This window comes from Erythrolamprus reginae, chromosome 1 (assembly GCF_031021105.1).
Source record: "Erythrolamprus reginae isolate rEryReg1 chromosome 1, rEryReg1.hap1, whole genome shotgun sequence".
Lineage (NCBI taxonomy): Eukaryota > Metazoa > Chordata > Lepidosauria > Squamata > Dipsadidae > Erythrolamprus > Erythrolamprus reginae.
The window spans coordinates 390,754,402-390,778,000 of NC_091950.1; the positions used below are offsets into that span (position 1 = coordinate 390,754,402).

Consider the following 23,599-nt stretch of genomic DNA (forward strand, 5'->3'; position numbering starts at 1 on the left):
AATCAGAATCCAAACCTTGGCCTTCTTCCAAGTTTCAATTTATTAACAGAGCCATACTAACTTTTCCTACAGTTCCCCCTCCAGGTTTATCCCTCTTTCCCACATCCACAGGTTTATCATGTGGACCAGTCCAGTTGTCTTTACATCCAGGGACCTCCTCCGTACTTCCACTGAATCCTCAAGAAGGAATTTGTTGTGGCTAGTATCTTTCCCTTCATGCAACCACCCCTCCTAATTCCCATGGTACTAGTCTACTTGTGGCAGGCCAAAGTCTCTAACTCAATTGATGGCTTAGATCTGACACAGAACTTTCCCAGAGTGGATGATGTCAACATTTGAGGTGCTTTTAAAAATGGAAAATAATGGAGAAAATGAATGCCTTGCATTGTGCACAGAATGGATGCATCCTGGCCTGACCAACTTCATATCTTTGAAAGAAAATCATGGAGGAACATACTGGATTGTTAACACCAGTCCTACTTCCTTCCTCATTATATCATTCTGTTAGGGTTCTAGGCCCTATTGTCCTTGCCTGCAGATTTGCTTGAGTGTCCTGCTTTAAGCGTCAACCAAAATATTTACTGTCTTTTGTTCCCCCGTAAATATGGGACAACATGTCTCTACACTGTGAAGGTCCCTATTGATGTTCAATTTTCAGATGATGAGAAGTTCCTCCAATGATAAGACTAGCCAGCTGTCAACCAGGAAGGAACCCAAATGATGCCACATTCTGTTCTGCCAGGCTCTCTGGTATGAGCCTTCCAAAAATTTAATACAAATTTCAGACACACACACACGTTTGGAAATTCAAAACAATGTTCTTTATCACAAAATTCAAAATAAACTAAGCACTCTTTTTGTATTGCAAGGACCACTCGTCCCAAAACAACCTGGTAGTCTGTACAATTCCCTTAATCAGTCCTTAAGTACTTAGCTTGCAGCTGTGAAGAAACGCCACAGCCCTTCTTCTTCCAGTGAAACACAAACACTTTGCTCTGCTTTGGTTGCAAAGTTGTGAAAAATCAACAAACAAAGTCCAGAAACAGCAAGGCCGTCCTGAAGAACAATGATCAGATAATCTTCCACAATGGCCAAACCCACATGCTGCTATTTATATCAGCAGCACTAATTACTGGAGCCCCACCCAAACACAGGTGGCCTCTCTTATCTCCTGTAATATGTCCTCAATTGGTCTCTTCTATGCGTAACTCTGCGCCTGTGTGGGTCCAAGACTTCCGCATCTGAATCGACCGAAGATAATGGAGATTGACTTCCTGGGCTGTGTGCCAAGCCCCCCTCTTCCAAGTCACTCCCACCTTCTTCTTCGTCCGAGGAAACTGAACTACCTGACTCTGTCGACAATAAAACAGGCCTATGACATGTTGATGTTTCTCCTGCATTCCTTGGGGCAGAAGCTGGGCCAGAGCCAACCACACCTTCCCTGATGGGGACGAAATAGTACATGTATATTCATGTATATTAATTCACCTCCTAGGTATCATTTTGTCAGACATTGCCAGTGAAAGCAGTACTGACCAGAGTTCTATCCCTGGGCCAAGAATTTCATGGGAAAGTGATGAACAACAATCTCTGAGAAGATGGAGCTGTTTATGAGTGGATTTCCAGCTTCCTGGCTCATCCTATCCTTTTGGTTTGTGCTGTTGTCAGGTAAGGGATGACTATGTTTTCCCCTCCACCACCTCAAATTTCAAATTATCCACCTTCCTTTTTAAACAGTGTCTTATTATGCAAATTAGTGTCGGGAGTGATTAATGGGATGTTTCAAAGGAATGTTAGTTAAAGAGATTTATTTTTTTAATTACTCAGTGGGTATCTTCTGGACAGACTATAAGGTTTCAGGAATTGGGGGGTTTTATAGTGGTTTTACTCTTCCTGGGTAGGTAATACCTGTCAGTAGGGGTAAGGGATGAGTGGTCCAGGTTATAGGCCCTTGCATATGGGGTGCTGCAATGCCCATCCTCTCACCTGCATCATTTAGCATTGATGAAAAATTGCTGGAGGAAGTCATCCCTTGGTTGGGTGAGAAGTACCATTGATTTATTGGCTGTACTTCTCTATTCAGAGCCAAAGAGGAGATGCTATAGAAGTCATTTCCTAGTGTCTGGAGTTGAATCCTGATGAGACATTGTTGGCAGTTTGTTCAATGACATTATAGTGGTTAGATGGCTCCCCTGGTGACATAATAATAATAATAATAATAATAATAATAATAATAATAATAATAATAATAAAAAAAAAATAAAAGAGTTGGAAGGGACCTTGGAGGTCTTATAGTCCCCTGCTCAGGCAGGAAAGCCTACTCTACTTCAGAGAGATGGTTATCCACAGTGAAGGGCTACCAAAAAATTTACTACCACACTGTGGGCGTGGCTTATGTTGGATGCCCTGCATTTTCTTTCAACATCTTTTAGTGCAAATTGGGTGCTCTGGGGTGGAGTTCCATTTTCGCTACCCCACTGCGTTCCCCCCCATCGAGGCAGTAGCCCACCCTTGTGTACGAATATAGCAATAAATGTATGAACAAGCTACAAAACAAGGGAAATGTCCTTCTGAAGTTTCCTTCATCATCTGTGAGTTAACAGGTGGGTTTTTGGGTGTCTGTCACGTGCTTCTTTGAGTGTTGATTTCTCTTGTACGTTCTTTCTTTCAGTGCTTCCCCAATGAGTCCACTCACAGAGATGTAGGGCTGTGTCTATATAGAAACATATAAACATAGAAGGCTGATGGCAGAAAAAGACCTCATGGTCCATCTAGTCTGCCCTTATACTATTTCCTGTATTTTATCTTACAATGGATATATGTTTATCCCAGGCATGTTTAAATTCAGTTACTGTGGATTTACCAACCACGTCTGCTGGAAGTTTGTTCCAAGGATCTACTACTCTTTCAGTAAAATAATATTTTCTCACGTTGCTTTCGATCTTTCCCCCAACTAAGTTCAGATTGTGTCCCCTTGTTCTTGTGTTCACTTTCCTATTAAAAACACTTCCCTCCTGACCCTTATTTAACCCTTTAAGGGTTAAATAAGGTTTCAAATCCACTTGCCAACAGCAGGGGGGAAAAACCCTGGGTAGCCAAGGGGCAGATCAAAGCCTCTCAAATGCAAAACGGCTACTTTTGCTTTGTGTCAGTCTGATCACGGGGGGACAAGGAAAGCTGCCTGAGTCAAAGCCACCTATTTATTATGTGATTTACTAGCTTTTCCCTTTGCTGGATTTGTTTCTATCCTGACAGTTATTTGTCACCAGTAGTTAGTCATTTTATTTATCCAAATGCATGATCTCATCTTGAAGAACAAGAAAATGAATTTGCAAATAAATAGATGTGACATGGCCCCCAAAAGGTTGGAAACCACTGGTATAGGGCTTCCTGCTTGAGCACGGGGTTGGAATAGAAGACCTCAAAGGTCCCTCCCAACTCTGTTATTCAGAATAACAGACCTTTAAAAGGGTGTTTGAAGCGGATATTATGTGCAATATTCAGATTAAGTTTTTAGACCAGGATACTGTCTTATACTTATACTCCCAATTTCTGTAAAGCTAACGAACTCGAGAAACAAGACCTATTCGAGTTTCTGGAAATATATTTATTGTTGGTAAGGTAACATATCAGAATCTTGAAAGCCTACCAAAGCAATTCTCCTACACAATTTATGCCTAGTATAATTAAGGTAGTTTTGCTCATCTCCCCCACTTCAATTATCTATTTATCTATCTATTTATCTATTTATCTATGTATCTATTTATCTATTTAACTATCTATTTATTTAATCTGTTTAACCATCCATCCATCCATCCATCCATCCATCCATCCATCCATCCACCCACCTATGGGAAAATTTGCTTCTACTTAAGAACGTTTCTACTTAAGAACCTGGTCACAGAATGAATTAAGTTCTTAAGCAGAGGTACCACTGTAAATAGAACATACAAATAGATACAAAGCAATAAAGAAGAAGTTGAATATAATCAAAAACTACAAAACCCCGTATTAAAAGAAACCCATTAATTATAAAACAGTCATAATCCCATACATACATACCATTCATACAGTGTGGCCCTGTCAGTTGTTAGTTCATGGTCCCCAGGCCTGCCGGAAAAGCCAAGTCTTCGTGGCCTTACTGAAGGTCAGTAGGGTGGGAGCAGTACAGACATCGGTGGGTAGTTGGTTCCATAATGAAACCAACTGATTGATTGATTAACAAATTTGAAATTGAAAGTATTTGGGTAATCTTTTTGCTGAGCATTTTTATTCCTTGCTGTGTATAGACATTGCTCTTTCTGGTATTGGTAATCTGCCTTTTGAAACATTTATATAGTGTCATTTCATATACATAATCTGTGGAGGAATCACTCACTCCTCCTTTTCTTCTGAATTTCTTGTCTTCAGAGTAAGTGCTTTACCTTTAAACCAAGTGCTTTGTATTAAGAGTGGGTTGACTTCAATTTGGGGGCTGAAACAGTGATTATTTTTAATTGAAGCCAACACAGAACTTGCTGCTATGTGTTAACTTCAGTGATAAATAAACTTAAAAATCTAACCTAAAAATAAATAAATAAATAAATAAAACAAATTTATATAACTGCCATCTACCCACACAACTCTTCACTTCCTTACCTGCAAAAATTACCCCAATCTCATGCGAGTTCACGCCAGTATGTAAGAGCTTATGGAGTTTGTTCTCTTTGCATAGACCTTTGCATGAGAAACTCTTGCAGAATACAGCAGTCTTGTAGGATCTGGGGGTGGGGGGATTTTTATTTATTTATTTGAGCTGCCTAGCCCATTATGCAAAATCATCTACAGATGCTGAAGGCTCAATAAAATTGCTGACATTGGCTTTATAGGGTTGTCAGAATGATTAATGTAAGAAATGTGGAAGGATTGTTCGGCTTAAATATTTTTTTAAAAATAGCATCCGGTCATGTTTGAACATTGATCTCAATATTTAATTTCACTGTTGTTCAAACTGATTTAGAAATTGACTTGCAATGCTTATGTTTGCAATATTTGAGAATGCTGTGGCAGTTTTTAAAGTTTGGTTAGAGTGACCATACTAGGTTTGCATGTTCCTATTTGCAGAATCTGCATCTCTCCAAGGCCGGACACAAACCCAGGCAGAAGAACGGCTCTTCAGATATCTTTTCCATGCTTATAACCGGTGGTCCAGGCCAGTCCCCAATACCTCTGATGTTGTGATTGTCAGGTTTGGACTGTCCATAGCTCAGCTAATTGATGTGGTATGTATACAAACTGGTACATGATCTTTCTGTAGCAAAAATATTTCCAACTGGAGAAATCACATATTAATTATATTGTCAATAAACTATGAAAATAAGAGAAAGGATTCTGGTTGGATCCCTCTTTTGGAATTGGCTTTGCTGTTTCAAAATCAATGTGTTAGAGGATTTTTTTCCTAGAAAATAATTTGCATTACAGTATATATATCATGGAAGAGAGATTTGGTGACAAGGAACAAACAGGGATATGTTTAAAACATGTTTAGATGTTTTGGAAAACATGACAGCAGTAGCACTTAGATTTATATATCTCTCTATCAGTGGTGAGATTCAGTGGTTAAGGAGAACTGGTAGTTAAATGGCTGGTCCCTCCTTTTACTGCCCCTTCCAGAAACCCACACACACACCATTTTGGCTCCCAGGTAAGTGCAGGGAGGCCTACTAGGCCCAAAATGCAGCAAGAGGGGTGTGGTGCTCCCCCCCAGTGGTCTGTTTATAGCCTTCTCTAAGCAGTTAACAGAATCAGCATATCACCCTCAAAAATCTGGGTCCTCACTTTACCCATCTCAGAAGGATGGAAGGCTGAGTCAACCTTGAGCCAGTGATGAGATTTGAACTTCTAAACTACAGCTAGCAATTAGCTGAAGTAGCCTGCAGTGCTGCATTCTAACCACTGCACCATCCCGGTTCTTATGTATTCCTAGGCATAAAATGGGGCATGGACCCCATGGTCTGTTTTTGCTCCCAAGGGGGTGCAGGAGGCCAAGTGTCACACCTCTGGCCATACCCACCATGGTCACATCCACCCAGCCGGTCATTACAGCAGAGAACCGGTTGTTAAATTATTTGAATCCACCACTGCCCTCCATAGTGCTTTACAGTGCTCTGAGTAGTTTATAAGGTCAGCATGTTACCTGCAATAATCTGGGTCCTCATTTTACTGACCTTAGAAGGATGAAGGACTGAATCAGTCTTGCACTGCTCAGGCTCAAAACTCCTGGCTGTGGGCAGAATCAGCCTGCAATACTGCATTCTAACCACTGTGCTGTTGGAGTGGTAACTTACTGTTCACTGGTATTGCAAGGAGTTAAACAGAAAAGCAACAGAAGGAACCGCCCACACATCATTTGATTGACATAAGTTAAGGAGATGTTAGTCTTGGCGCCTAGAAGCACCAAGCAGAAGACACCAGGAATCTGAAGTGAACAGACCAAAAGGAGCTGCAGTCCAGCAAAGAGGCTTCACAGGCCAAACAATCTTTTTGCATATAAGGAAAAGGAAGGGAGACTGCTATAGATTTATTTCTATTTCGAGCTTATTTGCCCTCATCAGGTAGCCATACTCTTACTGTGATTTGAATCTGGGTCTTTGCCTTGTAAGACAATGGTCTTAGCCTCTAGGCTACAGGCTTGCCTCCTGTATCGGCTTGTACCAGAAAAGGTTATGTGTGGTTTATATATATTATATATATACAGTGGTCCCTCGATTTTCGCAGGTTCGAACTTCGCGAAATGGCTATACCACGGTTTTTCAAAAATATTAATTAAAAAATGCTTTGTGTTTTTCCCCCCTATACCACAGTTTTTCCCAGCCGATGACGTCATACGTCATTGCCAAACTTTTGTCTGCCTTTAATAAATATTTTTTTTAATAAACTTTAATAAATAAACATGGTGAGTAATAATCTAAATGGTTGCTAAGGGAATGAGAAATTGCAGTTTAGGGGTGTGTTAAGGGAAGGCTTATGATACTGTTCATAGCCAAAAATAGTGTATTTACTTCCGCATCTCTACTTCACGGAAATTCGACTTTCGCGGACGGTCTCGGAACGCATCCCCCGTGAAAATCGAGGGAACACTGTACAGTTAACTGTTCTTTCCTATCCATATTCTCTAAACTGCATATACTAAACATTGAAAATATATTGTTTGGATATAAAGGGTCTCAGTATACTTCTTTAAAGGAAGTCCACACATGATCCAAAAATTATAGATAAAATTAAAAAAAAAATCTAACATGTTCCATCATGGCGACAGAATTTAATATGTGTCTTTCCTTTAAATTCAAATACCTCAATTTTTTTTTTCTTTGCCTGCAAAGGATGAAAAGAATCAAATGATGACCACAAATGTTTGGCTGAAACAGGTAAGCAGGACAGGTAACAATCTAGCAAAACTGAATTTAAGAGCCTCCAAAGATCGATTATCCAAATACTACAACATTATATGGGTCTTGTACCATGTAAAGGGGGTTGTGTCCTCCTTCATTTTTTCACTTCTAATAGAGAATCCAGAGGGCATTATAGCAAACCTTGTGTTGTTTTTCCATCTTTTACCCATGTCTGAATACGGTGGGTGTCTACTCTAGGGTGGCCAATATATTATATTTTTGAGAGCTATGGTCTGTTCATATAATCCTTTTTAAAAACCAAGGAAGACAATGTCTGAGATGAACATGCCATCATTGTGTTCATACCATCAAATTCGATAAAAAGCTAACAGCTGCTTTCCCATGATATGGTCTTGGTTATTATTAACCATAATTAGATTTTTCTGGGCTAGTGTGTCCTATAAATCTAGCTGCTTTGCAGGAAAAAAAAATATTTCTGATATTTCTAACATTACCCCTTACATTTCTGGCTTATAATTTGAGGGTTCTCTTGGACTCGTGGTTCCTGATGGAAGAGCATGTGGCAGCTGTGTCCAGGGGAGCTGTTGCACAAATTCGTCTTGTGCACCAACTGAACCAATTGCCGGACCAGGAGGCCTTGCTTATAATTACCCAAGGCTTAGTCATTTGAATTGATTAATTAATTGACTGATTGATTAGATTTCTATGTTGCCCTTCTCCTGAGACTCACGGCGGATTACTGCAATGTGCTCTTTATGGGGCTGCCCTTGGAGACCATCCAAAAATTGGAACTGGTCCAGAATACAGCAGCACACACAGTTTGGGATCCCTGAAGCTCACCCAAGTAGAACTACTAGACACAGTTTCCACTTGTGTTCTGGTGCAATTCAAAGTGTTGGTTATACTTCAAAGATTCACGTGGCACAGGCAGGGGTGGGCAGCAGGCAGGACGGGGTGGAACGCAGTTCCATCGGCGGAAATGAAGATGTGTGTGCAGCTCCAGCTAATTGGTGGCTGTCACTTCCTGGATTACTGGTCTCCGCTGGGCTCTCCTTTTCCCCCCTGCTGCTGCTGCATCTGTACTCCTTGCTTTTTTCCTCTTTCCTCCTTCCTGGCCTCAGACGAGTTTCCCTCTCTCCTGTCCAGCTCCCCTCCAGCCTCCCTTGGCCACCTCCCGCCTGAGGTGCAAGTAGAAGGTGTGGGTGGAAGCGGCGCTGGCAGCATTTATGCTTCTGGCAGCACCCGTTCGCCTAGCTACCCAGCCTGAGGTGGGGGGCAACCCAGGAAGGAGAGTACGGGAAATGTGAAGCAAATTGTCACCCCAGTGAGCGACACTGGTAAGGTTGTAAGTCGAGGACTTAACATTTCACTTGAACAATGATGATCGTTCAAGCCACTCCCACCCAATCACATGGCCGGCAAGCCACTCCTGCCCAGTCACATGACCATTAAGCCACACGCACAAAATAAGCCACACCCACAGTGTGGCAGTAAAAATTTTGGCTGCCCATTACTGGGCATGGGGCATAGTGGGTTCCTACTGAAACGTTAAAGCGGTGTTTCCCAACCTTGGCAACTTGAAGAGATCTGGACTTCAACTCCCAGAATTCCCCAGCCAGCATTCGCTGGCTGGGGAATTCTGGGAGTTGAAGTCCAGATCTCTTCAAGTTGCCAAGGTTGGGAAACACTGCATGAAAGGATGACGAACTGGTAGCAAAAGTTGAGCTGTGCACACAGCTTCGCTTCTCCTGTGTGCATTTGCGCATGTCCCAGCATGGTTTGGCTTCTGCGCATGTACAGGAATCAAAATCTCACAAGGGGAACGCACGCACGCAAGATTTTGGTGATTTTTTGCTTCTGTGCATGCGCGGAAGCAGAAAAATTGCTGAAATCTCGGTCACATGTGCATCTCCTCATGAGATTTTGCTTCCTGCACATGTGCAAAAATAAAAACACACTGGGACATGCATGTGCGCATGCAGGAGAAGCAAAGCTGCACCTGAAGCGCATCGGTAGCAGGGGAAAGGGGACCAGGTCAGATTATTTGCAGAACTGCCTCTCTTGCGGGTATCTACCTGTTTTACTAGATTAGGTAAAACGGGGGTGCTTCCGGTCCCCACTCTTTCTTGTGGCCCTCCAGTGGGACCTCCGAGATGTGCCACCCCAGCCCTTTTGAGCAGCCTTCTACCCGAGATCAGAGGGATTCCTACACTTTTAACCTTGTGGAGGACTGTGAAGACCTGATTCTTGCCCCAAATATTATCTAGGACAGTGATGGCAAACCTTTTCCCCCTCAGATGCCAAAAGCACATGCGCAGAGCTATCACGCCTGCGTGAGTGCCCACACCCATAATTTATTGCCTGGGGAGGGCAAGAATTGCCTCCCCTGCCCCCGGGAGGCCAGAAACAGCCCATTTTCCAACTTCTGGTGGGCCCTGTAGGCCCATTTTCACCCTCCCCAGGCTCCAGAGGCTTCCCCCATCACCCCAGAGGCCCTCCAGAAGCCAAAAATGCCCTCGCAGAGCCTCTGTGTGAACTGAAAATCAGCTGGCCGGTGTGTACATGCATGCTGGAGCTGAGCTAGGGCAACGGCTCGCATGCCAGCATATATGGCTCCTCATGCCACCTGTGGCACCATTGCCATAGGTTCGCCATCACTGATCTAGGACTTGGTTGAGCTATGAGGATGTTTGATCTAGTGCAGTGGTTCTCAACCTGGGGGTCAGGATCCCTTTGGGGGTCGAATGACCATTTCACAGGAATCGCCTAAGACCATGAGAAAAAACAAATTTCCCACAGTGAGATGAGTCTACATAGCAAGAGGAAGCCTGTAGGCCAATTATAGAGGGACATCATTGTCTCTTAACATCTAGATTGGTTCTCAATCTGGGGGTCAGGACCCCTTTGGGGGTCGAATGATTGTTTCACAGGGGTCACCTAAAACCATGGGGGAAAGACACATTTCCCATGGTGTTAGTAACTAAAGCTTCTATTCTGGCACCTTGGAACATATTTTTACAATCTGACCAATCAGGCATTTACAGTGGGGGCATCCCTCTGACCTTCCTGCCAATCAGCTTAAAGCTCTGTTGGGAGAATTGGTGCTAGACTTATGGTTGGGGGTCACCACAACATGAGGAATTGTATTAAGGGGACATGGCATTGGAAAGGTTGAGAACCACTGGTCTAGTGCACGGGAGGAACAATATCTTTCTTTTGAATTATGCTTTCTGAATTATATTTTATGAGTCACTTAGAATCATTGTATGAGATAGGCGGCGCTGTGGTGGGTTTCTACCGGTTAGGCCCGGTTTGGGTGAACCGGTAGCAGTGGTAACGGGAGGCTCCACCCACTCGCCCGGACACCATCATGGACGTTCTGCGCATGTGCAAGAAGATTCTGCACATGCACAGAAGTGTTGCATGTGCAAACTCCCAGTAGCAACGGTAAGTGAAACCCACCACTGAGGTGGCCATATAGTCTAACTCTTGTAAATAAACAAATAAATAAATACATTTTCCTGTGCTCTTGTAAATAATCACATCATCCTATTAGAAAGGAATGGGTCTTCAGAGAGGGGCGGCATACAAGTCTAATAAATTATTATTATTATTATTATTATTATTATTATTATTATTATTATTATGTCAATACAACACAGCAAACGAGATCACTATGCTGGATTTTGTATTTCATCACCAGTCGGGCGCTTCCCAAGCACCTAGGACTGCCTGATGTAGCGGCGAATTATGTTTGCCGATCCCAGTAAAGCGGCCTTTTGCAATTGACAGATGGAGATTTTGTCAATTCCGATGGTTTTCAAATGTCCGCTGAGATCCTTTGGTACTGCGCACAGCGTGCCAAGTACCACTGAGATCACTTTCACTGGCTTATGCTAGAGTCGTTGCAGATCGATTTTTAGATCTTCGTATTCCACTAATTTCTCTAGCTGCTTCTCCTCAATTCTGCTGTCCCCTGGGATTGTGATGTCGATGATCTATACTTTCTTTTTCTCCATGATCACAGTGTCTGGTGTGTTATGCTTCAGAATTTGGTCAGTCTGAAGTCGGAAGTCTCACAGTAGTTTCGCTTGCTCATTTTTGACTACTTTTTCGGGCTTATGATCCCACCAGTTCTTTGCCACTGGTAAATGGTAGTTCAGGCACAAGTTCCAGTGGATCATCATCATTTATTATTATTATTATTATTATTATTATTATTATTATTATTATTAAGCAAAGACTTCTCCCTTGCCATCAGGAATGGAATGACTACAAGCTCCAGTGGAATCCAACAGATTTTGACAACGTGACTTCTATTCGAGTACCTTCTGAGATGATTTGGATCCCAGATATTGTGCTGTATAACAAGTAGGTGATAATATTGTACATCTGGGTGAACTGGGACAGTGAAAAATGCAAATGTAAAGAAATTTCAACATTGCACTGAGGGGGGAAAAAACCTTCCTTAAAACCTAACATAGAAAAGGCTAATGAACAAAGAACACACAGAGGTAAATTTCACTAAATGTCATGAAATAAAGGGGCTGAATGAAATATAGTCCAGAATCATAATACACTCTGGGAAATGGAAGTAAGGTTATTATATATTTTCCCCTACAGAATCAAATTGGGAGACAACCTGTCTCTGTTAATGTAAGGTGACCAGATTATAAATTCGGTGAAGTGGGATTGATGGGGTGGTGGTGGAGGGTGATGACTGTAAAAGTCTCTACAGACTTTTCCGGACCTTTTATTGCAGTAGAAACTGCAGTAAGTGAAGGGAGAGGGCAAAATAGCTTCCCTGTTCTGCTTTCATGGTTCCTTCTTATGCTGGAACGCCAGATAGGAGTGCGCACGGTCTCTCTCTCTCTTTCTCTTTCTCTCTCTCTCTCTGTCTCTGTCTCTGTCTCTCTCTCTCCCTCTCTCTCTCTTGTGCGCTGTTGGGCATGTGCAAAGGGACCCCTGGATGCCACATGATTGCACGGCATCAAAGGAGCATTGCGGCTCCAAAGCAATCAAATCCAGGGAATCAATCAACGTATGTCTTTCAAAAAATTGGGACTTTTTAAAAACGCCGCGGGACGTGGGACAAATTGGTAAAAAGCAGGACTGTGCTGCCAAAAGTGGGACATCTGGTCACCTTATGTTAATGGTAACTATGACACTCTGCCTGTTCTGTATCCAAATGGATGCTCCTTGAAACTAAGAGTGAGTGTTCCCACTGAGCACATTGGACCAAACATCTACAAATGTAATGGCTGCATTAAGATCAGATGCTCAATTTGATTCTCTTGACCTTTGCTAAAAAATTATTTGGGGGCTTAATGTACGATGGGAATCAAGGTCATTTTGTGACTTTGAAACCATATATATAAAGCACAACCCAGAGAATTAATTAATTCTGTAATTAGATTAGAAATGTTATGTGAACATTGCCTGAATAGATTTTTGGAGTGGTGGACAACTGCTGTGATACTAACCTGCTGCAAGGGGAGAGCAGAGAATTTCAAGGAACAGGTTAGGCCTCCTTTTCTTCTAACTTAATTTCAAAAGTTGGCTTCAAGATAGCTCTGAACTTCATTTGGAATTGATTGGTTTTGAGGGACTTACAACAGGAAGCCAGTGCAGCTCACAGAGTATAGGTGTTATGTGGGTGTACTGAGGTGCACCCATAACAACTTGTCTGGCTGCATTCTGGACAATTTGGAGTCTCCAAACATTCTTCAAGGGTAGCGCCCTGTAGAGCACATTGTAATAATCAAGATAGGAGGTGATGAGGGCCTGAGCGACTGTGCATAGAGCCTCTTCAGTTTAAGTTTAAGTTTTATTGGATTTATATGCCGCCCCTCTCCGAAAACTTGGGGCGGCTAACAACAATCATGAAAATATACAATAAAATCCAATACTAAAAGCAAATTAAAACCCCTTAATATATAAAAACCAAACATACATACAAACATACCATGTATACAGTTGTAACGGCCTAGGGGGAGAAAAAAGTCTTAATTCCCCCATGCCTGGCGGCAGAGGTGGGTTTTAAGTAGATTACGAAAGGCAACGAGGGTGGGGGCAATTCTAATCTCTGGGGGGAGTTGGCTCCAGAGGGCCGGGGCTGCCACAGAGAAGGCTCTTCTCCTGGGTCCCGCCAAGCGGCATTGTTTAGTTGACGGGACCCGGAGAAGACCCACTCTGTGGGACCTAACTGGCCGCTGGGATTCGTGCGGCAGAAGGCGGTCCCTGAGGTAATCTGGTCCGGTGCCATGAAGGGCTTTATAGGTCATAACCAACACTTTGAATTGTGACCGGAAACTGATCGGCAACCAATGCAGACTGCGGAATGTTGGTGTGACATGGGCATATTTAGGAAAGCCCATGATTGCTCTCTTGGTCCAAATAGAACTGCAGCTGGTACACCAGGCAAATCTGGGCAAAGGTCCAGTACAAGACAGTAAGATCTAACAGAAATGAAATGCAAATGATGCAGGGAGTGATAATTGTCTTTCAAAATAATAATAATAATAATAATAATAATAATAATAATAATAATAATAATAATAATTTATTAGATTTGTATGCCGCCCCTCTCCGAAGACTCGGGGCGGCTCACAGCAATAATAAAAACAATGTTATAGCAAAACAAATCTAATATTAAAAAAGAAAGCATATAAAACCCTATCATATTTAAAAACCAAACAACACATACATACCAAGCATGAAATATAAAAGCCTGGGGGAAGGTGTCTCAACTCCCCCATGCCTGGCGATAAAGGTGGGTCTTGAGTAGTTTGCGAAAGACAAGGAGGGTGGGGGCAGTTCTAATCTCCGGGGGGAGTTGATTCCAGAGGGCCGGGGCTGCCACTGAGAAGGCTCTTCCCCTGGGGCCCACCAAATGACATTGTTTAATTGACGGGACCCGGAGAAGGCCAACTCTGTGGGACCTTATCGGTCTGGGATTTGTGCGGTAGCAGGCGGTTCTGGAGGTACTCTGGTCCAAGAAGACTAACAGTCTTTCTACTTGTACAATATCATAAAAACAATAATTTGTTTATTCCAAGGAAGGAAACAACTGAATAAGATGCTCAATCTTAATACATTCCAGCTCAGCAGTTTTCCAATATGTGGTGCAATTTGCTACTTATAACTCATGAGACTTAGAATACGGTTAGGCAAATTGAGCATTCATTTCATCCTTATTGTGAGATTTTTCTATCCAGTGAAATATTTTGTCAAACTGTGAGACATTTCGGGTGAGGTGTCCCAGTTGTCCCATTCTTGTCCAGCTTACCAGAAAGCCCTATCTTCTGGTGGAGATAGGCTGTGAATCTGCGATTGCTCCAACAAACCATACTTTATCCAGATATCATCTCTCCTGATTCATAGGTGGCCTTTTTTTTCTTTTTATAAATTTTTATTTACAAACACATAATACAAACAAAAAATATTTAAAAACATTGGACATTATATAGCAGATCTGTTTTACATTTCTCATAATACTTATTTTATGCTTGTTCAATAAATATTTACAAATTATTTACATTTTCTATACATTATTCTCTCAAAAAGATATTTCCTATTTCCCCTTTCCCCCGGGTATTTTAATTTTCTTTCTTATCAATCATTTGTCCTGTTATCCTGATTCCTGGGTGGTCTTGAGCAAAATTTGTGGTCTCTACAGTTCCAAACTTGTGCTGCGTTTTAGGTTTGTTCTTGAAACAATAGCAGATTTGGATCTTAATGAATTACTTTCTGCACACACAATATGATATTGCATTCCACTTTTAACTGCGGCTGAAATGTTGTATTCCCTCAATAGCAATGCAAACCTAAAGGACGATGCCCAGCCTGTTCTCCTCCAAGGAATACTGGCAAATGTATTTTATTTCTCTCTGTGCGTAAATCTTAATTTAATCCACAAGGAATGGCTTTCTTCAATTGGCTGGTATTATGCTGCCATCAAATGGCCCTCATGAATAATAACAGTTCTGCCTTCGGTGCTAGTCTGTTTGTCTCATGTCTTTGACATTTTTTTAGTTGTGGGCAGGAAGTGAGGAGGGAAGCATTTGATGGGAAGGACGACAGACAAGATTGCCCAGGATATACATAAGTATACCATATTTGGTATATTTAGCAACAATCATGATAAAAGGCCAGGAGGCTGTTGCGGTTGGCTCTGGCCCAGCTCCTGCCCCAGGGAATGGGGAGGTGGATGCAGGGGAAACTTCAACATGTCACAGGCCTGTGCTATTGCCGACAGAGTCAGTTCAGAGTTTAGTTTCCTCGGACGAAGAAGAAGGTGGGAGTGACTTGGAAGAGGGGGGCTTGGCACACAGCCCAGGCAGTCAATCTCCCTTATCTTCCATTGATTCGGATGAAGACGTTTTGGATACACGCAAGCGCAGAATTATGCGTAGAAGAAACCAAGTAAGGACATATTACAGGAGATGAGAGCGGCCACCTGTGTTTGGGTGGGGCTCCAGTAATTAGGGCTGCTGCTATAAATAGCAGCATATGGGTTTGGCCATTGTGGAAGAGTATCTGATTGCAGTTCGTCAGGAATCCTGGGTTGCTGGTTTCTGGACTTTGCTTGTTGATTTTTCACACCTTTGAAAACAAAGCAGAGCAATGTGTGTGAGTGTGTCTCACTTCGTTGGAAGAAGAAGGGGTGTGAAGTTTCTTCACAGCTGCTAGCTAACTACTTAATTGTACAGACTACCCAGTTGTTTTGGAATGAGTGCTCTTTGCAATACAAAAAGAGTGCTTAGCTTATTTTGACCTTTGGGATAAAGAACATTGTTTTGAATTTTCAAACGCGTGTGTGTCTGAAATTTGTACCCTTGAATTATCGGGAGGCTCCTACCAGAGAGCCCGGCAGAACAGAGGCTAAACTGTAGGCTGAATGGTTAAGGGAACTAGGTATGTCTAACATATAACGGGGGGGGGGAAGGCCGGGTTAAGCTCGCTTGGAGGCATTTGAAATGAGCCAAGGCTACTGAGGTGAGAATCGGAGGGATGGGCAGAAGCTCCAGAGGCAAGTTGAGAGACTGGGAAGGCTGAAGGTGCGTGTGGGCGAGACTGGTCTTGAATGGGGGATTTCCAGGGATTTGAGTGGGGCCAGATCGATAAGGGAAAGCTTATTTATCTTCTGATCAGTCGGACCTAGGAGAGAGTTACAAGAATGGTGGAAGGTCTTAAGTATAAAACGTATCAGGAAAGACTTAATGAACTCAATCTGTATAGTCTGGAGGACAGAAGGAAAAGGGGGGACATGATTGAAACATTTAAATATATTAAAGGGTTAAATAAGGTCCAGGAGGGAAGTGTTTTTAATAGGAAAGTGAACACAAGAACAAGGGGACACAATCTGAGGTTAGTTGGGGGAAAGATCAAAAGCAACATGAGAAAATATTATTTTACTGAAAGAGTAGTAGATCCTTGGAACAAACTTCCAGCAGACGTGGTAGATAAATCCACAGTAACTGAATTTAAACATGCCTGGGATAAACATATATCCATCCTAAGATAAAATACAGAAAATAGTATAAGGGCAGACTAGATGGACCATGGGGTCTTTTTCTGCCGTCAGACTTCTATGTTTCTATGTTTCTATATTGAAGATAAGAAATAGGGGTGACCTGATAGCTGCCTTGTAGTATTTGAGGAGAGGTGCAAAGCATCTGAGGGGCAGGACAAGAGAGATCCTACCTAGAACTAAGGAGAAATTTCCTGACAGTGAGAACAATCAATCAGTGGAACAGCTCAAAAAGTTGTGATGTTGCATCACTGGAGGCTTTTATGAAGAGACTGTACAGCCACTTGTCCTGAATGTTATAGGGCAGTTATGGTGAATCTACAGCACGCGAGTAGCAGCCAGCTGATTTTTGGGCTTTCTGGGCCCTCTGGGAGTTGGGAAAGAGATTGTTTCCAGCCTCTGAAGGGGGTGTAGAAAGCCCATTTTTTGCTCTCCCCAAGCTCCAGAGCCTTTTTAAGGAGCCGGGGGAGGGTGAAAATAGTCTTCCTCACTCCCCTGGAGGTCCTCCAGAGGCTAGAAATGTTTCAAATTGGGAAATGGGCCATTTCTGTCCTTGGAAGGGTCTCTGGTATGGGGGTGGGTTTGGGGAAGGCCGTTTTCACCCTCGCCAGGCTCCTAGAAAGGCTCTAGAGCAGTGATGGCAAACTTAGGGCATGGATGCCACAAGTGACATGCAGAGCCATATCTGCTGGCACATGAGCCGTTGCCCTAGCTCAGCTCCAACGTTCATGGGTGTGCCAGCCAATTGATTTTTGGCTCAAACAGAGGCACTGGGAGGGCACTTTTGGCTTCCAGAGAGCCTCCAGGGGGAGGGCGTTTTTACCCTCCCCTGGTTCCAGGGAAGCCTTTGGAGCCTGGGAATGGCCATTAAAAAGCCTACTGGGCCCACCAGAAGTTGGGAAATAAGCCATTTTTGGCCTCAAGAGGGGTGGGGGGAAGCTGTTTTTATCCTCCCCAGGCATTGAATTATGGGTGTGGGCACTCATGCATGCACAATAACACACAGGCACACTTTTTTGGCACCCAAGGGGAAAAAAAGTTCGCCATCATTGCTCTAGAGCCTGAAAAACAGATATGACATCGTGTATTGGGAGGGGGTGGTGGTGTCACATGCACATATGTGGGGAGCCCCACATGGAATTAATCCCCTCCTTTTGGCATGTGAACTAATAAAGGTTCACCATCATTGATATAGGGTCTCCTCTTCAAGCAGGCCATTAGACTGGAAGATCTCCAATGTCCCTTTCAGCGCTGTTATTTTGTTTATAATCTATTGATCTGGGAGGAAGCGGTTCATTTAACTCTTTCCCACATGTTGCTGCTGCTGCTATGATCTAGCCAATCCAGCAGTCATCACAGAAATGGTGAAGGCAATAGCAGACCATGAATTCTTAAAATGATGCAAATTGTAAAGTATTTACGTTTGAATTAAAGCAATACTGAGTTGAGAAATGTGCAACCCCCTGTGCTTTCTTAGAAAATAGCCCCATCAGCTTTGATCTGCCCATGCGAATACATCAATATATTATTAACCTGCGTAAAAGCAACACTTAAATATGCATTGCAGATGCTGTGAGGCTGGAATCGGTTATATGTTCTGTTCCCCTTTGAAGGTCAAACAGTTTATTGAGATGATTTGACATTTAAAACTTCCTTAAATGCTTTCAGTTGCTCTTCTGTATGAGAGTTGACAATTATTCTGCTGATTCCCCAAACAAGCAGCTTGTAGACACCCCAGGTTCTTCAAGATGGGTTTAACTATTGGCATTTTTAGTGGAGGACAGACTCTGGATGAGGGAAGGTCAGAGGTTTGGTTGCCAGAATCACAGGGGTGGGTTCCTCCCAGTTCGGACCGGATCTCCCAAACCGATATTGACCCCCTGGTGATGTTGCGGATGGGATTCGGTCAGTGCTGGTCGGTGCATGCCGCCATCTCTTTTTTAATTTATTTTTATTTTTATTTATTTATTCATTTGTCCAATACACCAATACATAGGAAGAAAAATAGACGTAGTAATATATATAAGGGTAAAGGTGAACTTGGAGGAGAGGATATATGAAAGGAAGAAAATATATATGATATGTGAGACAATTGGACAGGGGATGAAAGGCACACCAGTGCACTTATGTACGCCCCTTACTGTCCTCTTAGGAACCTGGAGAGGTCAATCGTGGAGAGTCTAAGGGAGAAATGTTGGGGGTTAGGGGTTGACACAATTGAGTCCGGCAATGAGTTCCACGCTTCGACAACTCGGTTGTTAAAATCATATTTTTTACAGTCAAGTTTGGAGCGGTTCATATTAAGTTTGAATCTGTTGCGTGCTCTTGTGTTGTTGCGGTTGAAGCTGAAGTAGTTATTGACCAGTAGGACGTTGCAGCATATGATCTTGTGGGAATTACCTAAATCGTGTTTTAGGTGCCGTAGTTCTAGGCTTTCTAGGCAAGGGGTTTTTGGACTTTTTTGGTGAATTTTCCCTGTTTGGATGACTTCTCCTCTTTTACTGCTTCAAAAAGGGCCCTCCTGCCCAGCCCTGGGTTAACACTGACCTTTATTACTTCTCCCAAAGCATAGCTGATCAGCTGCTTTGTTTCCGGCCGATTCCAGCTACTGCGCATACGCAGAAGCCAAATTGCATGAGAGGATGTGCACATACGCAAAACATCCAGTGGGGAATTTCTACCGGTGCAGTCCAGAGTGCTGCATAAGTATGAACCCACTGATGATGAAGTATTTTTTCCCATCTCCTGAGAAGGAACTTCTCAGCTGTGCTTCAGATGAAGAATAAAGGTCAGTATTGTGATGAGGGCAGGTGGGCAGGCTTCTTCCGACATGGAGACACCAGAAAAAAATAGCCAAAAATTGCATCATCAGTGGGTTCATACTGGTACGGTGCTCCTGGTAGGAACTTGCCACTCAAAATGTCATGGTGAAGGTAAGTGGAACCCACCCCTGCAGCATCACCAGATAGAGCTCAGAAATTTGTCTGAAATCCTACAGAAGTACAGTGGTACCTCTACTTACGAACTTAATTCATTCCGTGACCAGACTCACAAGTAGAAAAGTTCATAAGAAGAAGCAATTTTCCCCATAGGAATCAATGTAAAAGCAAATAATGCATGCAAACCCATCCCATAAGTCACCCCTTTTGCCTTGCGCCGCTGGGAATCCCCGCCTCCGGACTTCCATTGCCAGCCAAAGTGCCTGTCCTTGCACTGCTGGGATTCCCTTGAGCCTCCCCCTGCTGGAATTCTCTTCGTTCTTGCCGGCATCACTGGGAATCCCAGTGGGGAAAGGCTCAGGGGAATCCCAGCAGCGCAAGGACAGGCGCTTCAGCTGGCAACGGAAGTCCAGAGGTGGGGATTCCCAGTGGTGCCGGCAAGAACGAAGGGAATCCCAGCGGCGCAAGGACAGGCGCTTCAGCTGGCAATGGAAGTCCGGAGGTGGGGCTTCCCAGCGGTGGTGGCTCGGGTTCGTAAGTGGAAAATGGTTTGTGAGAAGAGGCAAAAAAATCTTAAACACCGGGTTCATATCTAGAAAAGTTCGTAAGTAGAGGCGTTCATAAGGAGAGGTACCATTGTATTGGTAGGCAGCATAGAGAACATTTTACATTGTCCCTGAAGTGAAGAGTTAGGCACAGCTGGGGGCAACAAATCTGAGCCGGATGGTTTGTTGAACAGAGCTTGCTTGAGGACTAATAAATGTGTGTTCAGTTCTGGAGACCTCACCTACAAAAATATATTGACAAAATTGAATGGGTCCAAAGATGGGCTACAAGAATGGTGGAAGGTCTTAAGCATAAAACATATCCATATAACAACAAATCAATATATTAGAAGTCTTTCTTGATTGGCAGACTACAATGCTGTCCCTATATAATGCCTCAAGATGCAGAAGTTTGTTTAAGGGTAAGCCACCTCCTCTTAACTCCTCTTTTCTTTCCTCTCAAGCGCCGATGGAGAGTTTGCTGTCACCCACATGATAAAGGCTCACCTTTTCTCTAATGGCAGTGTGAAGTGGGTGCCGCCAGCCATCTATAAGAGCTCCTGCAGCATTGATGTGACCTTCTTCCCTTTCGATCAGCAGAACTGCAAAATGAAATTCGGTTCATGGACTTATGACAAGGCCAAGATTGACCTGGAGAGCATGGAGCACCACGTTGACCTTAAGGACTACTGGGAAAGTGGGGAGTGGGCCATTATCAGTGCGGTGGGCACCTACAATACCAAGAAATACGATTGTTGCAGTGAGATCTACCCTGATATCACTTACAGCTTCATCATTCGCCGTTTGCCTCTCTTCTACACCATTAATCTCATTATCCCTTGCCTTCTCATTTCCTGCTTGACTGTGTTGGTCTTCTACCTGCCATCCGACTGTGGTGAGAAGATCACCTTGTGCATCTCTGTCCTTCTGTCCCTCACTGTCTTCCTCCTACTTATCACTGAAATCATCCCATCCACTTCCCTAGTTATCCCGCTGATTGGCGAATATTTGCTTTTCACCATGATCTTTGTCACCCTCTCCATCGTCATCACAGTCTTTGTTCTCAACGTCCACCACCGCTCACCCAGTACTCACAAGATGCCACACTGGGTCCAGAACGTTTTTCTGGATTTCATTCCTCGCTGGCTCTTCATGAAACGCCCTCCAGTCATAGCTTCAGGGTTGAGGGTGACCAGTGAAGAAGTGATTGCGCAATACGACATGCCTCCCGAAAGTCTCAGCACTTCACAGTGTTGGCTGGAGACAGACGTGGACGACAGGTGGGATGAGGAAGAGGAGAATCATGAAGAGATGATTCAGGCTGGCCGGCTACCCCTGCAAAGCATTTGTCACCACCAATGCCTTCAGTATCGCTACACCAGTGCTCAACATCTGGGAAGGAGATTTGTGGAGCTGGTTCATCGCCCAGCCACTATCAAAACAGAAAATTCAGCTTCATCTGAGCAGGGCATCCGTCTGTCTCCAAGCATCTTGAAGGCGCTGGAAGGGGTGCACTTCATAGCAAATCACCTGAGGGCTGAGGATGCAGATTTCTCGGTGAGTCTCTAAGTCTGAGATACAGTGGAACCTCTACTTATGAACTTAATTCATTCCATGACCAGGTTCTTAAGTAGAAAGGTTTGTAAGAAGAAGCAATTTTTCCCATAGGAATCAATGTAAAAGCAAATAATGTGTGCAATTGGGGAAACCACTGGGAGGGTGGAGGCCCTGTTTCCTCCCAGGAGATTCCTAGAGAGGCCCCACGGAGGCTTCTCCCCACCTTTTCCAGTTACAGTTTCGGAGGCTCCGGTTTGTAAGTGGAAAATGGTTCTTGAGAAGAGATTAGCTTCCTTCTTGGGTACTAGGGAGCAAAGAAATAGGGTGGAAGACCAGTTTTGCTGGGATATCTTATTATGCTTGTTTTCTCCCAGCAAATCTCATTTGTTTTAATTTTATAAGTACAGTGGTACCTCTACTTACGAACTTAATTCGTTCCTTGACCAGGTTCTTAAGTAGAAAGGTTTGTAAGAAGAAGCAATTTTTCCCATAGGAATCAATGTAAAAGCAAATAATGCGTGCAATTGGGGAAACCTCAGGGAGGCTGAAGGCTCTGTTTCCTCTCAGGAGATTCCTAGAGAGGCCCCACGGAGGCTTCTCCCTGCTTTTTCCATCCCTGTTTCCTCCCAGGAGATTCCTAGAGAGGCCCCACGGAGGCTTCTCCCTGCCTTTTCCGGTTAGTTTCGGAGGCTTGGGTTTGTAAATGGAAAATGGTTCTTGAGAAGAGGCAAAAAAATTTGAACACCTGGTTGTTATCTAGAAAAGTTCGTAAGTAGAGGCGTTCTTAGGTAGAGGTACCACTGTACTAAGAACTGTTTTCATTTATAATGAAATTTTTAATTTATTTATTTTCATCAAGCACGTATTAGATAACAGACATACCGTATGTTTGGGAGCATAAGACGCACCTTTTTCTTTCCTAAATGAGGCTGAAAATTCAGGTGCATCTTTGAATGTAGATTTTTTTGAAGTCCCCCCCCAGCCCTAACTAGGTGCTAACAATATTCCCAGCTCTTACCTTGCAGATTCTTTCATTGTTACTCTTTGTAAAGAATGTTTTCCAAGCCCTAAGTCTTTGCAGGTTTTTTTCCCATTGCTCTACCTTGCTCCAAATGTTTCTTTCCAGCCCTAACCAGATGTTCCCAGCTCTTACTCGCTTGCAAGCATTTTCATTGTTACTTTTTCTGAATAAGGTTTTTTAAAGCCCTAAGCAGGGGATAAAATAATGTGCTGAAGCTGACCAGACTAAGGATGCTAGCCAGATGAATACCTGCTAGGCAGATTCTTTGCCCTATTTTTCTCCCCCAAAACTAAGGTGCGTCTTATACTCCGGTGCGTCTTATCCTTCGAAAAATGCGGTATGTAAAACCGTGATTATGAATACATGAAATGGATACAAATAAAGGGGAATATTAGGACGGGGTGGTAGCCATGCTGGTGTGCTTATGCACTCCCTTTAAATGCTTCTTGGGTTAAAGTTTTGGAGGTTTGGGGAAGAAACCAGGTAATGCATTCCAGGCATTGATCACACTGTTGATTAGTTTTCTGGATTAGAACTTTGTCCTTCTCATTTAGTCTTTTTTCATATATCTCCAGCCCTGAGGAATATTTTCTCACTTCCACTTAAATCGTGTG

At 43.2% G+C, this 23,599-nt stretch overlaps 1 protein-coding gene across 1 annotated transcript in view; it reads left to right on the forward strand.

The window, feature by feature from the left end:
• The first annotated feature begins 1,531 nt into the window (after nucleotides 1–1,531).
• CHRNA2 (cholinergic receptor nicotinic alpha 2 subunit) overlaps nucleotides 1,532–23,599 on the forward strand; it is a 28,552-nt gene continuing 6,484 nt past the window's right edge. Inside the window, exons 1-5 of the mRNA XM_070741841.1 lie at nucleotides 1,532–1,668; nucleotides 5,104–5,261; nucleotides 7,362–7,406; nucleotides 11,653–11,762; nucleotides 20,872–21,964. Coding sequence (XP_070597942.1) covers nucleotides 1,599–1,668; nucleotides 5,104–5,261; nucleotides 7,362–7,406; nucleotides 11,653–11,762; nucleotides 20,872–21,964 — 1,476 coding nt within the window. The 5' untranslated portion in view covers nucleotides 1,532–1,598. The remainder of the gene's footprint in view (nucleotides 1,669–5,103; nucleotides 5,262–7,361; nucleotides 7,407–11,652; nucleotides 11,763–20,871; nucleotides 21,965–23,599) is intronic.